We start from the raw sequence: 17,675 nt of genomic DNA on the forward strand, positions 1-17,675 counted from the left end.
AGAAAAATTGGTCAAAAAGAGAATTCAAGAATGGGTAGATAAATACAGGCAGCCTTTAGTTTATGCCTCAGATTTTTTCCGTTCCTGAAAAAATGGGTGTAAACTGAATCGGCGTAAAACAAACCCAATTTTAATGGGAGGTATGAAGTTATGTTCAGCGCAGCCAAAAAATATGCACATGAAGTATGTCTAACATTATTATATTTAGAGCTTTGCAAATACATATGTATATACTTGCTAAAATAAAATTATTTTTAACAAAAAAAAAACAAAATTATATAGAAAAAATATGAAACTTCGAAAAGATATTACATATTTCTATGTTGAAGTTCCTGGTTTCGGATCACCTGCATTTTTTTTTTTTTTTTTAAAGTATCCAGTGTTAACTGCCTAGATTTTCTTTTTCTTTCTTTAAGGAGTTCAGTGTAAGGTAGAATAGATGCGATTACACTCCTTTTTATGTTCCCAATCATGGTCCATTTCGCCGAGTTCATTAGTCAATGTCTCTATGCCTGCAAGGAACGCTGTAAATCGGCCGTTTTCATCTCTCAGAGGACCTTCTTCATTTTCTTTCTCCTCCTTTGGATGTTGACTTAATTGTTTGGCTAATTCTTTTAAGTCTTCATTGGAAAGCAGTTTATCATGGCTCTCTAAGACTTCTGTCACATCTTCAGCTGTAATATCGTACAATCCCACCTCTCGCGGAAGCTTGGTAACATCTTCAATAACATTTTTCTCTTGCTCTAATTCCTCGACATCGTGCATAAATGCTGGAAGAAGTTTTCGCCATGCTCCTTTTAAACAATTTGCTGACACGTCGTTCCAAGCTGCCTCGATGTTGTTAATGCCCTTCAAAATATCAAATGACTGCCAATAGTCTTTAATAGTTTTTCCTGAAGTGTCCACGACTCTTACAATTTCCAAAAATGTTATATGGAGGTAATAGGCTTTGAAGATTGATATAATCCCCTGATCCATCGGTTGCAAAAGCGATGTTGTGTTTGGGAGCATGTAAACAACCTTGACACCCAATGGTCTTCTTACTTCAGCAAGGTTTTGAGGATATCCAGGTGCATTATCCAAGAGAAGCAATGCCTTGGCTGGCAAATCATTTTCTTTACAGAAGCGAAGCACGGTAGGACAAAAAATAATTTATGTACCAATCTATAAAAACGTCTTATGTAACCCTAGCTTTCTTGTTCCATTTCCAATAGACTGGTATCATGGCTTTTAGACCCTTGAAGGTGCGTGGTGTCTGCGAATTGTACACCAACATTAGTTTAAGCTTCAAAGTTCCAGCGACATTTGCACCCAACAAAAGCGTAAATCTATCTTTTGCTGCTTTAAAACTTGGAGCGGAACGTTCTTCACAGGAAATGAAGGTGCGTGATGACAATTTTTTCCTGTAGAGTCCAGTCTCATCAACATTAAAAATGAGATCAGGAGGATAACTTCCTTGTTCTACACAGTCTTGAAATTCTTTAGGAAAAGCAGCCGCTGCACAACATCTGCACTTGCCGCCTCACCACATAATTTGACACTGTGGCACTTACTTTGAGACTTAAATCTCATGAACCAAGGTAAAAATGTTTCTTCGCCTCTGTCTTTTTAAGATCCTCAAAAATTGTTTTTGCTTTCTCAGTTATAACAGCCTACATCAGAGGAATGTTTTTCTGATTCAAGTCATCCACCCATAATGATAATAATTTTTCCATTTTTTCATGAAGTTTACCCCTGCTATAATATACATTTTGCATTTAGTGCTGCCGTAGATTGTTGCGCAGACTTTTTTATTCTATCTGCATTTTTCATAATTGCAGTAACAGTCGATGGAGGTAAGTTCCTACTTCTACAGACATTAGCATGTGTCTGCCCATCTTCCATTCCTCAAATCATCTCTTCATGTGTGATTGATTTCTGCGCCTTCTTAACACCAAGTTCTGCTAATTTTTCTGCACTTCTATTATCAGACGTGGTACGTAATTACGTACTTTATCAATTTAAATACGTATGTACGTAAAAAAAAAAAAATTAAATAGAACAATTAGATAGATTCAACATTAAAACTAGCTTTGATACATATATGTTGTAGTAGCTCGGTAAACACTCAAACACTAGAGTGCCTGCTAGCATCGTTTCTTAGTCGACCACACTGCAGTAAGAAAGCACGTGCAGGCAACTGGCTTTATTGTGAATCGCCGTAAATTGAACTGGCGTAAACCGAGGGCTGCCTGTATATGATACTGTATGAGAGGTAACATGATTTAATAATCATCATCGTCGTCATCGTATGTTATGCTTTCATGCAGGCCTATACATTTTCCTCGTAAGCTTCCGTAACCGATCATTCCGCAGAATAGATTGGTTGCTCCTTATTCCCGGTAGTATCCCATGTCTGTCGAAGCATGTGTTCATGGGGCACAGAATCCTGGTTTTCAAAAGAATGAGGAGATATTGGAAAGGGTCGAGAGATGACTTACTAAGTCATCTCTGGATGTTTCTGATTTCTGGAATGTCGAATTTTAGAAAAGGTTGAGAAGATGCAATTTACAGAGTCTAGTGGATAGGAGGAAGAGTAGGGATACAAGTTAGTAAGGGGTTGTTATAGGATCAGTGTTGGAGAAGTTCTACAGAAAACAGTGGGAGATCAGTGAGAACCAGAGGTCATCCCTGGAAACTGTATAAAGAGGGTGCGAGCTGTATAAAGAGGGGAGTGAGAAGCAGGTTTTTCTGCATGCAGAGTTGTGAATGATTGGAATTCCTTGCCTGAGAGTGTGGTGACTGCAGAGACCTCCTAGATGAGTCTTTGACTCCATGGGGTCTTAAGGTAATAATAATAATAATAGTAATAATAATAACCTATTTTTTTAGCATAAAAATGAGTTAAAATAATATTTAACAAAATATTTACTATTATACATTTTGAATACATTCTTTACTATTATACATAATGAATACATCAAGAAATCCATTACCAGGAAGTGAAGCTTTTTCAGGTTCAGCATTAGTGTACCATGCATGCCATCGATCAGAATTTTGTTCAAATGAAACTGTAATATCTTGGAAATGGGGTAGCTTTTCTAGTTCAGTTATATTATTCCATGAAGATGAAGAAAGCCATTTGGAACAAGGATTATCTGGTTGAGTTTGACGATCCATCACCTATGAATATTAAAAATAATAATTTTTATCTTGTGTGAATATGCTTTATTAAACCCCTGGCATTCAAAAAAAAAAAAAAAAAGAAAATGAATAGTTTCTAAGAATAATTCTAGAATAATTTTTAATTTTTATTAAAATTTTATTAAAATATTAATAAAAAGGGAAAATCAAAACACATAAAGGTATTTCATTTGGTGGAACAAACATAAATAATCTATAATATGCAAATGAACAACAGTAATCACTGAGAATGAAGAGGATCTGCAAAATATAGTTAATAAACTAATTGAGAAATATGATAAATTTGGACTAAAAATAAACACACAGAAAACTAAAACAATGATAATCATAGGTAATGAATAAAAACCTACACATAACCTTATAAGGCCACCTCATACAACAATCACTTAATCACTGACGATTGAAAATGCGAACAAGAAATCAAAAGAAGAATACAAATTGCCAGAGCCTTTCTTAACATGAAACAAAGACTTATCAACAGAGAAGTTAATATAAATACAAAAATATGACTCTTGAATTGTTATACATATTCTTCATTATTGTACAATGAATTGTACAATATTATTGTACAATAACATGGACTATCAGATAAGAAATGGAAAAAAATTGCTGCCTCTGGAGATGTGGTTACTAAGAATAATAATAATTATTATTATTATTATTATTACCCCAAGACCTCATGGAGTCAAAGACTCATTTGGGAGGTCCTTTTATCACACACACAGCTCATCATACCGTGCCTTGAACACATTCAAACTTCTTGCAGATTAGCAGATAATGCAGATTAGCTGGATAGAAAAAGTTACTAACAACCAAGTACTTGAAAGAGAAAACCAAAGAAGAGATTATTGAATGAGATAAGGAAGAGGAAAATGAAATTCTTATAACATGTGCTAAGAGAAGGAGTACTGACCAATATGATCATTACAGATAACTACATGAAGAAGAAGAGAAAGAGGACAACCAAGACATCACTACTTGAAGGGCCATATTGATGTTTTGAACACCTGACTAACAAAAGTACCATACAGAGATCTTTAGAGATGCACAAGATAGGAAAAAGTGAAAGACCATGGTCATCAACCTCTGGATTGGGGACAAAATTTGAATGAATGAATTTTTTTGTATTTTATATAAGTACTGTATCAGGGAACTTTTGTTAGTCGTTGAACATTTCCCTAGAAATTAATCAAAACTGACTAGTTTTGCAAATGCCTATAATCTAACAGCTTTATCAGGGCTTTATTATGGAAAGAAATTGATGTTAAAAAAATAATAATTAAATTGTTAGAAAAGTACATTCTGACATTCTGTGTAAATTAAATGACTACAATAATGTGTGGTAAGTGTCAGCTGTCTCTGTTCAGAGTTTGTAGGTAATTGTTGGAGAAGCTAAAGTCTGATATGTCAAAGATATTTTAGGATTCCCAGACATCATTTAGAATAAATCCTTGGTTTCTGTTAAGTGAACTATGAGTGAATTACAATCATTCCTTGATTAGTCTAGAAAAAAAAAATTGTTTTTAATAGGACATAGTGGATGCATCTGTCAACAGCATGATCTATAGTCAACGTGTTGTGAGCTAGCTCAGACTTTTCTTTCCTTTTGTGTCTCATGTCACCAACATGTTCTTTCTTTCTTTTTTTCTAACCCCAAAATTTCAGTTTATCTAACCTACATACGCAGGACCATAGGAACATGTTATCCTGTAAACACTTGGATGCTTGTAAAAGAGACTACTGTCCTTCAGAGATCTGAGGAAGCTACAAATGATTTTGAATAGTGTTTGAAAGCTACTCAAATGTTGTGTTATATGAGAAGGGCAGCAATCTTGATTGACACATTACCAATATATGGGATGGAAATTAAATCCCTGAACTGGATATTTTGGTTTTGTAAAACTGACTACTGCTTAATATTGAGTATTGATTATAAGATTGAGGGAGAGAATAGTGACAACTTAAATATAGACTATGTATTGCTTTGTATGATGTTCCGTTCAGTAGTGCACCCGGGGGGGGGGCACTGGACCCCCAAAGAAAGAAAAAGGAAAAAAACACTAGAAAATTTTCCAAAAATCTCTTCCTAATTAAAATTCATTTTTTAAAAATTTATGTGATGTTGTGTCTTCTATTTCTATACTACTTATGAATTGGCGATCATTGCAGATGCACAGTCATAGGTCATATGTGATCCATAATGTGTATTCTCAAATCATCTACTCAACTCATGCCCCCCCCCACTCCCAAAATTAAATCCTGAGTGCACTACTGGTTCCATTCACCCCATATTATTGTAGTGTTTTAAAAAGCTTTTCACTGAGCACCTTTTTTGTATGCCTTTTCCACATCTACAAAACTCAAGTACAGATCCCTGTCATATTCTCACGATTTCTCAAGTATTTGTCTTAAAGTGAAAATCTGATCTTGACAACCTTTATTTGGCCAAAACCTAGCTTGTTTTCCCCCAAGTTTCTCTTCCACAATCTTTCTCAACCTCTTTTCAAGTATGCCTGCATAAATCTTACCTGGAACACTTAGGAGAGAAATTCCTATGCAATTCTTACATTCAATTTTATTCCATTTTTTATATATGGGTACTATGACTGGAGTAGATCACTCATATACTGGGAATTCGACCTTCTGACCTGGCCCCCTGATTCATGCAGTGTAGCACTGAAAAACATTTATACCTCCATACTTGAGCATTTTCTGGTTGAATATCATCAACTCAGGCTGCCTTTCCACATTTCAAGATTTTGATGGTTCTGTCACTGCTTGGTTTGTTTAACAGTCTTTCAAAGTAATTAATCCAGATATCTTAGATATCCTTATCTTCAGTTTTCATATTGCCTCTATCATTTTTTATTCCTTTTACAGTAACCTTTCCTCCATTTTCAAGCTTCTTCAATAGCCTCCAGAACATTTTGTCACTTTCCTGATATTTATTTTCTATATTATTATTATTATTATTATTATTATTATTATTACTTGACACCTCCAGGGTGTCCAAAGACTCAGTGAGGGAGGGCATCTACTCTACAGCTCTACTACAACTACACCAATGCTATCTACCACCACATCCACAGACAATCACAAACATCTATGTCCACGGCAGGATTCGAACCTGCAGCCTTTTGGCTGGAGAGCAGATACACTAGCCAATTGGCCAACAAGGCCAGGCCTATATTCTTACCAAAGTCTTTCTAACTTTTGTTTAGCTACTTTTACATACAGCTTAGCTCTTACATTTTTCTCTGTATTCTTTTAGGGCATCTGCCAACTTATTTGTTGGAACTTTTGGTATGCTTCCTTGTTTTCCTGGACTGCTTCTTTAATTTCTTGTCTCCGCCATGGTGTTCTCCATTCTCTATCCTTGAAGACAACAACTTCACCACATACCTCCTAACTCAATCAATGTTTTCTTTCTTCTTCAGAATTTGGTACTGAGATTAGTGGTTCTCAAACTTTTTTGTCTGACTGCACACTAAAATCAATAAATAAATTTCACGGCACCCCTAGTATTATTTGCTTTTTATAGAGAGTAAAGTGCCGATTAACTGATTCTGAAAGACTCGCACATATAACCCATAAATAAATTGATATTACAGATACTAAAGATATGAAGGAAAGCATGTTTAAAAGAACACAAATTTTATTTAAACTAAATTGGTTTATTTTCAAACAACCCCAAAACATACAAAACAAAAGCTATTATAAAGGTTCAGATAGTAAAATATGAACTTAATGTGAAATATGTGCCTGGTGTTGTTTGCATATTTCTTTGATATTATGCCTTGTTTTTGAGAGACATATTCTCATCTCATTTTCAAGGGCTTTTAGTCTTTCTCTCTTCTTTGTTTTAATATTTATGAGCGCAGAAAAACCCAGTTCACACAATAAGATGTAGAAAATTGCAATAAGATGTTAAGTGCTTTGAATCCTATATTGGGATACTCCTTCATAGTTGTTATCCAAAATGAATTCAGACACATTTCTGAATGCTTCAATCTCAATGCACGATCGTTACTTATATCAATTAATTCTTCGGCTTCTATAAGATTAACTCACTTGTTGCTGATGTTGACTCAACAAATGGATTTCGAATCCAATCATATAAATTGACTGAAATGTCTGGAAAATAATGGTCATTTTTTTCTTCGAACAATGTTAAATGACTGTAAATAAGATTTTGCAGATCAGTGTTCTTACATTTTCTGGAGGCAACTTTAAGGAACATTTCTACATTGTCGGTGCTTAATTTTATCTTCCACATTTTTATTTTATCTTTAAAAGCTTTACTTTTATCTGTAGATGTCAAAATATTCTTATTTCTTCCTTGCATGTTGGAGTTCAGCTTGTTCAGATGATCGAATATGTCTGTTAAATAGGCTAGTTTGGAACACCTCAAATACAAGTAGACATTTCTTGATCTTCTTCTCCTTTTTTTAAAGGAAAAAATTATTCATGATTTTGAAGGGCATATGTAACTTTAATATTTCATTTTAAAATTTATTTCAAGTAAATAATTTTTTTTTCAGATGGAAAAAGGAAAAACATTTGTTTACGATGTCTCTCGTTATAGTTGGAATATATAACAATAAGAAAAACCTCTACTCGCTGAATTTAATGACTTTAATATCGTACTTTGTTTATTCTCACCGATGACAAAAGACTCATGATTTTTGCTTAGGGTAAATGATTATGTATAATACTTGTCACACTGAACAGAGAAATACTAAAACAGACAGCAGGACATCTAACCATTCATTTTCCACAGTATTTATGTGCTGTCACATATCTAGTTACTACGACACGCAGTGATCTAATGACTTTAATGAAATCCCAGAATATAATATGATTACATAAATGATTTGTGGATGTTTAGTGTGGATGGAAGAAGGGTGTGTGCGAAATATGACCTGAATGAGGAACTGATGAATGCGAATATGAAATTGATGACAGAAAGTGCTAGTACTGATTGTGTCGCGAGTGCACGTTTGCAAGAGAAGGATGGTGAGAAAGAGAGGTGAAAAAATTTTAAAAAATCAGGAAAAAAAGAAAAAGAGCAATTTGACAACCGTAACGGATGATAAAAGGGATGAAAGTGAGGCAGAAAGAAACGAAATTGAGAGAATGAATGAAAGTAGAAATGGCGTGATGCAGAAATTGCAAGTAAAAAAAATCGAAAGAATAAATGATAGCGAAAAAAGAATGACAGATGGCGAAAGTTGGATGCATGTTGGAACGAAAGTACTGAACCAAAGAAAGATGAATGACAGTAAAAGTGAGAAGAATGATAGCAAACGTTGGACGCATGTTAGTCCGAAAGTACGGAAACAAAGAAAGATATGTGAGAGTGAAAGTGAGAAGAATGATAGTGAAAGTTGGACGTATGTTGGACCGAAAGTATGGAAACAAAGAAGGATGAATGAGAGGGAAAGTGAGAAGAGGGGGTCGAGAGTTAGAAAGTTAGAAAGATTTAATGATAGAGAGAATGTGTTGCAAGGTTCGGAAGGTGAATTGGATTGGATGAAGCAAGAAATGAAATCGACGTGGAATGAAATTAACAGAATTCAGGTCAAAACTATTAAAATAAATCATGATGGCATGAAAGAGTTAACGAAAAATGAACGAGTGGCATTGTATGGCGACTCCATTATTAAAGGTGTGCTAGAGGATAAAATGCACAAGATATGTTTTCCAGGCGGTAAAATGAGTAGAGTGATTGAGGCGTTGAATATGAGGCAGGAGCGAGCAAAAGAGTTAATTGTATTAATTGGTACAAATGATTTGAGAGAGAACAAAGAGCATGTCAAAATGAATGTCAGGAGACTACTTGGAAAGATAAAAGAGAATAGTGTGACAGGAAGGGTAGTCAGTATGTAGCATGGAATGAGGAGTTAGCTGGAAAAGAGATCAATGCAACTTGGGGGATTTTCAAAAACTATTTAGTAGATTCAATGTCTAAATCTATACCATGGATGAGAAGGTTAAATAAGGTAGGTGTGAGATGGATGAATGAAGAGATTAAGCATGCAATTCAGAGAAAAAGGGCATTGTGGATGCAACATAAGAGAAGTGGAAGTAACCAATTTCATGAGGTCTACAAAGACCAGGCAAGGATGGTGACTTGGTTGGTGAGAGTAGCTAAAGAGAAGTATGAACAGCAGTTAGCTAATGAAGCCAAAAAGAATCCTAGGGAGTTCTTTCGATATGTAGCCAGCAAAAGAAAGAATGATTATGGAAGGATGACATTGATTGGAGGAAATGGTATAAAGACAGCTGTTGCAGAATGTGTGGTGGAGATACTTAATGAGCAGTTCATAAAGATCTTTCAATCTTGTGAATGTGACTTCATGGAGAGATTAAGAGCAGTTGATGAGGGGGAGGAGAGACTGACTGTAAGTGAGCAAGAGGTGTTTGGGGAGTTGAGTAAACTAGATGTAAATAAGGCTGTAAGACGTGATAATATATCACCGCGTATTCTGAAGCAATGTGCCAGAGAGTTGACACCTGCCTTGACATATTTTTTTAATACGAGTCTTGCACTTGGTCAAGTCCCTAAAGAGTGGAAGGAGGGCAAGATTGTGCCACTTCATAAAGGAGGTGATTGAACTCAAGCATCAAACTATAGGCCTATCTGTGTGTCAGGTGTTGTGGTTAAGTTGTTGGAGAAGCTTGTGAGAACTAGGATCCAGAGTTGGGTTGACAACAATGGTATAATCTTTGATGGACAGCATGAATTTGCTAAAGGGAGGTCATGTAATATACTTGGATTTCGCAAAACTTTTGATAAAGTACCTCATGATAAGTTGACAGTCAAACTAGAGCAGATGGGGTTGGATATTAGATTAGTGCATTGGATTGGAGACTGGCTATCTGATAGATATCAACAAGTTGTGTATGGGGGTGCAATATCCAGGAAAAGGAAAGTCACTAGTGGAGTGCCTCAGGGGTCTGTTTTAGGGCCATTACTATTTAACTTGTATATTAATGATATTGGCGGAGATTTGGATGGAGATATTCAGTTGTTTGCAGATGATGCAAAGTTGGGATGAACCATAAAGTGTAGTGAAGATGTTGTGCCTTGCGCCTTGCAAGAAGACTTGAATAAATTAAGTGATTGGGCAAGCAAATGGGGATGTGAGTTCAATGTTGCAAAATGTAAGGTTTTAAAATTTGGAAAACAAAGATAGGATGTAGAATTTATGCTTGGTGAGAATGTACAGGGTGTTCGGGATAAATTTGACATATTTATAATTAATTATATTTTTCCGTAAGTTACATGTATTAACACACACTTCTCTTCATTTAAAAGTTTGGACCCTTCTTCATTCATATACAAGATGTCAGAAAGGATGGATAGCTGGAACCCACCTGAATCATGGAAGAGAATAACTTGTATCATGATGATTCGTGCCCGCCATCAAAATAAGGATATTACGACTGCTGCCCAATGCTCCCTGAATACAGTAAAAACAATCAGGCATGAACTAGAGACTTGAAATGGTGACTACGAGGATGTAGCAAGAAGAAAGATCCCTAGCAGACGATCTGATTGCGTTCGTACAGCAGAATTCCTCGCAAATCTGCAGGAACAGGTGTTGAAGAACCCTGGCATTGGAATTCGGGCTTTGTTCGTGGAGTTGCTAACTGTAGTCAAGCCCTGGATAACAAGGGTAGCCAATGGTAGGCCGTATGTATGGCAGCAGGATTCGGCCCCTTGCCACACCTCTGGGAAAAGTCAAAAATGGTTGTCTGAAAATTTCTACGACTTCACCAGTCCAAATGTTTGGCCTCCAAACTCCCCAGACCTTAACCCCATGGATTATTTTGTATGGGGCGCAGTTGAAAAAGACACCAATCGGACTTCCAGTAATACAAAAGCCCAGTTAATGGATAAAATTAAAACAGTTTTTGCGGCCCTTCCCAGGTGACTGTAGCATCAGCTTGTTCGAGGTTCCGAAGCAGAATTGAAGCTGTGATCGATGCTAATGGTGGTTATTTTGAGTAAATCTTGTTGATAGTATTGTAATTAACTCTGCCTGTAATGTTTTTTTGTCAATTCATTAAATTTAATAGATACAAAGAAGATTTTCTTTTTCCTTACGAAACTGTCAAATTTATCCCGAACACCCTGTATTGTTGGAAGTAGAGGAAATAAGAGATCTGGGGGTGATAGTTGATAAGGATCTAAAATTTAGGGGACACGTCGCCAAAATTGTGAAGACAACACAAAGACTTCTGGGAATGATGCGGAGGACACTGACGTGCAGAAGTAGGGAGATTCTTGTTCCATTGTATAAGGCTTTGATTAGGCCACACATGGACTATTGTGCCCAGATTTAGTCACCTGGTTTTCAGAAGGATGAAGAGATGTTGAAAAGGGTTCAAATGCGACTAACTAAGGTAGTTTCTGGCCTCTGGAATGTCGAGTATGAGGAAAGATTGAAAAGATGTAATTTGCAGAGTCTGGTGGAGAGAAGGACGAGGGGTGATATGATAGAGACCTACAAGTTGGTAAGGGATTGTTATAGGATCAATGGTGGAGAAGTTCTACAGAGAATAGTGGGAGATCAGGGGAGAACCAGAGGTCATCCCTGGAAACTGTATAAAGAGGGTGTGAGTAGGGGAGTGAGAGGCAGGTTTTTTCGTGCAGAGTTGTGAGTAATTGGAATGCCTTGGCTGAGAGTGTGGTGTCTGCAAAGAGTTTGAATGTGTTTAAGACACGGTATGATGAGATGTGTGTGAGATAAAAGGACCTCCTAGATGAGTCTTTGACTCCATGGGATCTTGTTTAATAATAATAATAATAATATAAGAGTGATACAAAAAATGATAATTTTTATATATGCTGCATCCATTAAAATCAAAATATATAATTTTTTTGTTTTTGATTTAGTTATTTGTGGCAATTTATTTATTTGAAAAAATTGCTTTTTTCAAATAAATGATTTAAAATTTCACGGCACCCTTGTGGCATAATTGTGGCACCCAGTGTGAGAACCACTGTTCTAAGGTTTGGTTGTTGTTTTCAATATGTTTAATTTTTTTCTTCAATAATGTTTGTATAGTGGAGTTTACAATTTACTTGTAAAATCTGCTTGACTTTATTTCTTTTTAAAACTTTCTTACAGACTGTTCTTTTCAATGTGATATACATTTTTGTCCTGCTTAGTACTAAGTAATGGTCACTTCCAATTTCAAATCCTCTGTACACTCTTGTATCCTGAATGAGCATGAAGATACCACTATCATCAATGATGTAGTCAATGAAGCTTTCTTATTTCTTGTGTCTTCTCTCCATGCGAACTTGTGCACTTCTTTATGTTGAAATGGTGTTAGTAATGACTAGTCCATGTCCTGAGCAGAAGTCAAGTAAATACTTACCATTATTATTAGCTTTTCCCCTTCCTCCAAATTTTCCCAAAATGTTCCTATATGCCTGGTGGGATTCATTTCTTACTCTCTGCCATTAGGATCTTCAACAAGGACCACTTCTTCCATTTTCTTTATGTGAGCTGCCTCTTCTAATGATACAGAGAATTCCTCCACTTTTTCCTTCGAAGAACCTTGTTCAAACAAAGCACTGTGGCCTTATTTCACCATGGAAATTAAATTGGAATGACTGCCTCTCTCTATCTAAGATATAAGATAGTCTTATACTAATTTTTTTTAAACAGACAATGAATAATTAATATTGCTATATTCACTTGGTTATACCACTGTGTTGTTTTATGCTTCTTACTTTTTCAAATCAATCCATTATTTGTGTTCTACCTTGTAATTAACTATTGTTTTCACTGATGATGGCCTGTAATATTCAGGCTAAAATATATGACCTTAAATAAATAGTATTAGGTATTCCTTGTGTTTTTTGTGTTACTTAAAAGAAACCTCTCATGGCACAAGTATCTTTTAAATGACAACTATAAAAGAGTCAAGCATTTACTGGTGCAAAAGATTTTACACGACACACCAACACACTAATAAAACTAACACTCAATATTTTCACATCAACTATTATATTAAATAAGTCAAGTGGATATTACATCCAGCATTATTTCAAAGCCAAATGTAGAAACTATGAAAGTTTCATAAGGTAAGTTGATCAGAGAGCTTATGGGAATACATTTCCCAGCATTCATGAGTTGCCTTAGTATGGACCAGATAGAAGACATAGACGCAGGTCAAGAGTCTATATATTCACCTTTTATTGGTCCATTTTGATAAGGTTTCTCTGACAGCTGTTTCAAACTGGTTGGTTCTCTTCAGAGATCAGATAGAAACCTTAATAGAGCAAAAACTCTCATAATTCCCAGCAAGCTCTCTGGTCAACTTACCTTATGGAACTTTCATAGTTTCTACATTTGGCTTTGAAATAATGCTGTATCTAATATCCACCTGACTTGTATAATTTTACATCGTCAAACTGAAGCCTTTTGGCTCTTTATTTTAGTAACTACTTTTGCATGCTGACCGAGAGTTCACTTACGAAAAATACATCGCTCTGACATTTCAATAGATACATTGCAATTCTTTCTGTAATAGTCTGAATCCTTGGATGTAACTTCATCCAAGAATCCAGTTCACCCTTGAAGTAGAAATAAATAAGCAGTTAGTCTTTTTAGATCTCTTTGCCAACCAGATGATAACCTACATTTCTCAGTTTATAGGAAGAAGACTCATACAGGCCATTATATCCATGCTGAATCTCATTACCATCCCAGTCAAAAGGTGGGACCTATTAAAACACTGGTTCATAGGGCACACTCCTTTTATTCTTCAGATGAACTATTACAGAAAGAATTGCAATATATTATATCCTCTTTTTTTTATCTAATGGATATAAGAATTCTTTCTTCAAAAGAGCTTTGAGTAATTTTGATATATCTTCCCCTTCAAATACAGAAGAAATAACACATATTCCTATCCCTTATGTGCAAGGCATTAGTGAACTCATAGCAAAAATTTTAAAACCACTAAATATTTTTGTTGCCTTTCGACCCATCAGAAAAATCTCCACCTTTCTCACTTTTCCAAAGGAAAGCTTCTACATCTCAGTTATCCAGGTGTCTACCAGATTTCTTGTTCTTGTGGGCTATCTTATTTCAGACAAACAGGAAGATCTGCTTTTACATTTTGAAAATTATGGAGACAACTACCATGTTTGAATAAAAACTTTAGTTTAATATAACTAAAATCTACATTCGACGTTTCGACCTTTATGTCAAGGTCATCTTCTACAAAAACATATCAACAACAAAGATGGCATGAAAATTCCAAGGATCTGAATGGCACACATTCAGCCTACCTAATACATAAGATCCAGCATAAGTCAGGACTCTAGCCAATCTTCAGCTAGTATTAGAAACCATTCCATACCAACTGGCTGGAATGTACATGTATAATCATGATGTTAATATATGTATATAGATAGATACATAGACTTGTTGTTGCGCCCAATGTATTTCTACAACCAACAGATAACACTAATAACAGGATGCTAGCGTTGACGTATAATTTTTTTTTTTTTTCCACCAGAGGTCAGTCCAACAATTGTTGTAGCGGTTGGTCAGTAACTTTAACAAACCAGCGTGATTGTAGTGTAGCTTGTTTTCTGTGCATATTGTGTATGCTCCAGAAGATGACCTTGACATAAAGGTCGAAACGTCAAATGTAGATTTTAGTTATATTAAACTAAAGTTTTTATTCAAACATGGTAGTTGTCTAAATGTTAAGAATACCGAGCAATTTTTAAACCTGGTTTTACTCCATTTCCCAAGTAAGCAAACAGACAAATAAGTCAAGTTTGCGCCTGCAAGTGATGCAAGTCTAGCTGATCCTACAGGTAGTGCAAGACCAGGGCAACTCGTGGTAAAGGTGGCATAAGCTCCGATCACTAATCTTTATATTTACCCTTAATGCCAAAACACATCTCCAAGAAAGAGATGTATGATGGTTTGTATTAAAGGCAAGAGGCCACTACCCAGACCGGTTTCGACCTTTATTGAGGTCTCATCAGTGGGAGCTAGGCTGGAAATGGAAATACAAAGATTTAGTAATACAGAGCTCCTAAGTATTTTACCAGAACAAGTTGCCATAAGGTGTTTTAACCTTATTAAATAAAAATCTCTGGAGGAGATATAAATGTAGAAAGTATTTTACCTTGGGTATAATAAATGTTAAGAATACCAAGCAATTTTTAAACCTGGTTTTACTCCATTTCCCAAGTAAGCAAACAGACAAATAAGTCAAGTTTGTGCCTCAAGTGATGCAAGTCTAGCTGATCCTACAGGATCAGCTAGACTTTTTATTTAATAAGGTTAAAACACCTTATGGCAACTTGTTCTGGTAAAATACTTATGAGCTCTGTATTACTAAATCTTTGTATTTCCAGCCTAGCTCCCATTGATGAGACCTCAATAAAGGTCGAAACCGGTCTGGGTAGTGGCCTCTTGCCTTTAATACAAAACATCATACATCATCTCTTTCTTGGAGATGTGTTTTGGCATTAAGGGTAAATATAAAGATTAGTGATCGGAGCTTATACCACCTTTACCACGAGTTGCCCTGGTCTTGCGCTACCTGTAGGATCAGCTAGACTTGCATCACTTGCAGGCGCAAACTTGACTTATTTGTCTGTTTGCTTACTTGGGAAATGGAGTAAAACCAGGTTTAAAAATTGCTTGGTATTCTTAACATTTATTATACCCAAGGTAAAATACTTTCTACATGGTAGTTGTCTCCATAATTTTCAAAAATGTATTCGGATCACCATGTAAGCTTCAAAGAAAGAATTAAGATCTACTTTTATTTGGCAAGAAGAACACAAGTCTTATATTTAACACCTTGAACCTGAACAGTCTGAACTTGCAGAGCACGCCATCAACACTAGACATCGAGTTCATTGGAACAAGAAAAGAGTACTTCACAAAAGTCGGTTCCTCATGGAATAGCTTTATAAAGAAACATGAAACTTTACTTCACTCTCCTAACTTAAACAGATCCGATGGTCTATGTCTGTCCCCCTTTGTGGGAGACAGTACTTTTTAAATCAACTAATCTTTCCTAATTTTTTTAAATGTATGTGCGTGTATATATATATATATATATATATATATATATATATATATATATATATATATATATATATATATATATATATATATATATATATTATTTATTTATTTATTTATTTCATTTTTTAAATAAGTTAGGAAAAAATTTAATGTTAGTTATTTTACATTAGCTACTTAGGTGACACCTTTTGGAATTGTCAGTTATTGTTTAATTAGCTTTTTACATGTACTGAAGATGCCTGTGATACTAGGTGAAAATTCTACTAATAAATTATATTTTGTGTGAGTTAATTCTCTTATTATAATTTTAATTAATATGTCTACTCACGGTATTTCCTTACTGAAACAGAAGTAATATATATCTCATATACAAGAAGACAAAAGGTGCTTGATCTTATTAATAAAAATCTCTGGATGAGAGAATAATGTAGAAAGTTTTTTACTTTGGGTTTATTATATGTTAAAGATACCCTTCATTTTCCCAAGGAAGAAAAACAAAGTTGTGCAAATGAAATATATTCTATTCTTGAGAGATACTTGGGATATTAAATTAAGAAATATAAACACGTTGGCAAAAAAATATTTTAATATTTGCCAAATATTTCAGTCCAAAATTAACAGACTATCCTCAGTGGTTTGATAGGAACAGTTTTTACAAGGTGGAATACAAACAATTGATCATTCAAAAGTAGAATGAGTCACGTGATGTTACATTGCTAAGCACTAAAGAGAGGTAAATTTCATCAGAGTGATGAATAAAGTATAGGTATTAATTCACAATTTCATATAATAATCTTAATTTATAAATTCAATTAAAGATAACATTAGACTAATGTAGGAATTAGAAGGTCTCAATTAAAAAAAAACAGTGTTTTACCCGGATTAAACCTTCCCATATTTTTGACAAGGATAGGCAATCATTTTGATTCAAGTTAGGGCATTGAAGTAAGTCCTCAGCACTCTCTTTGAATAGGCGTTCAAATTTATAGTGACATCTGTGTAGAAGGCGAGTCCTGGACCAGAGAATGTTGTGGCTTGTCTGTATCCTGTGCTGCACCAATCCAGACATCGGATTTGTTGTGAAGAATGTAAGATTGATGTTCTTGTATTCTTTTTTCTATAGAGCATCTGGTTTGTCCAAAGTACGACAGATTGCAGTTACAGGGAACTTGATATACACTAGGCAGTGACATAGTTGAGTGTTTATCTTTAGAAGATGGGAAATATGTGGATATTTTGTTAATATGGATATAAGTGGCTATTAAATCATATTTCTTCAGAATTCTTGAAATTGGTTCTGAGATTCCAGAAATACATGGAATGGGAACTCGAAGTATTGATTCTTTGTTGTTCTGGATAGGATTGTAAGAAATGAGCAGATGTTGTGTAGTCTTTTCAGAGAAGCCA

The 17,675-nt window shown here is 35.1% G+C and overlaps 1 protein-coding gene across 1 annotated transcript in view; it reads right to left on the bottom strand.

Moving 5' to 3' along the window:
• Nucleotides 1-17,675, bottom strand: part of kl-2 (dynein heavy chain 2, axonemal kl-2) — a 1,497,432-nt gene that overhangs the window by 441,222 nt on the left and 1,038,535 nt on the right. The window contains exon 44 of the mRNA XM_090414156.1: nt 2,976-3,162. Coding sequence (XP_090270282.1) covers nt 2,976-3,162 — 187 coding nt within the window. The remainder of the gene's footprint in view (nt 1-2,975; nt 3,163-17,675) is intronic.

This window comes from Typopeltis vanoorti, chromosome 24, assembly GCF_054136105.1.
Source record: "Typopeltis vanoorti isolate ZY-2024b chromosome 24, IOZ_Tvanoo_1.0, whole genome shotgun sequence".
Classification (NCBI taxonomy): Eukaryota; Metazoa; Arthropoda; class Arachnida; order Uropygi; family Thelyphonidae; genus Typopeltis; species Typopeltis vanoorti.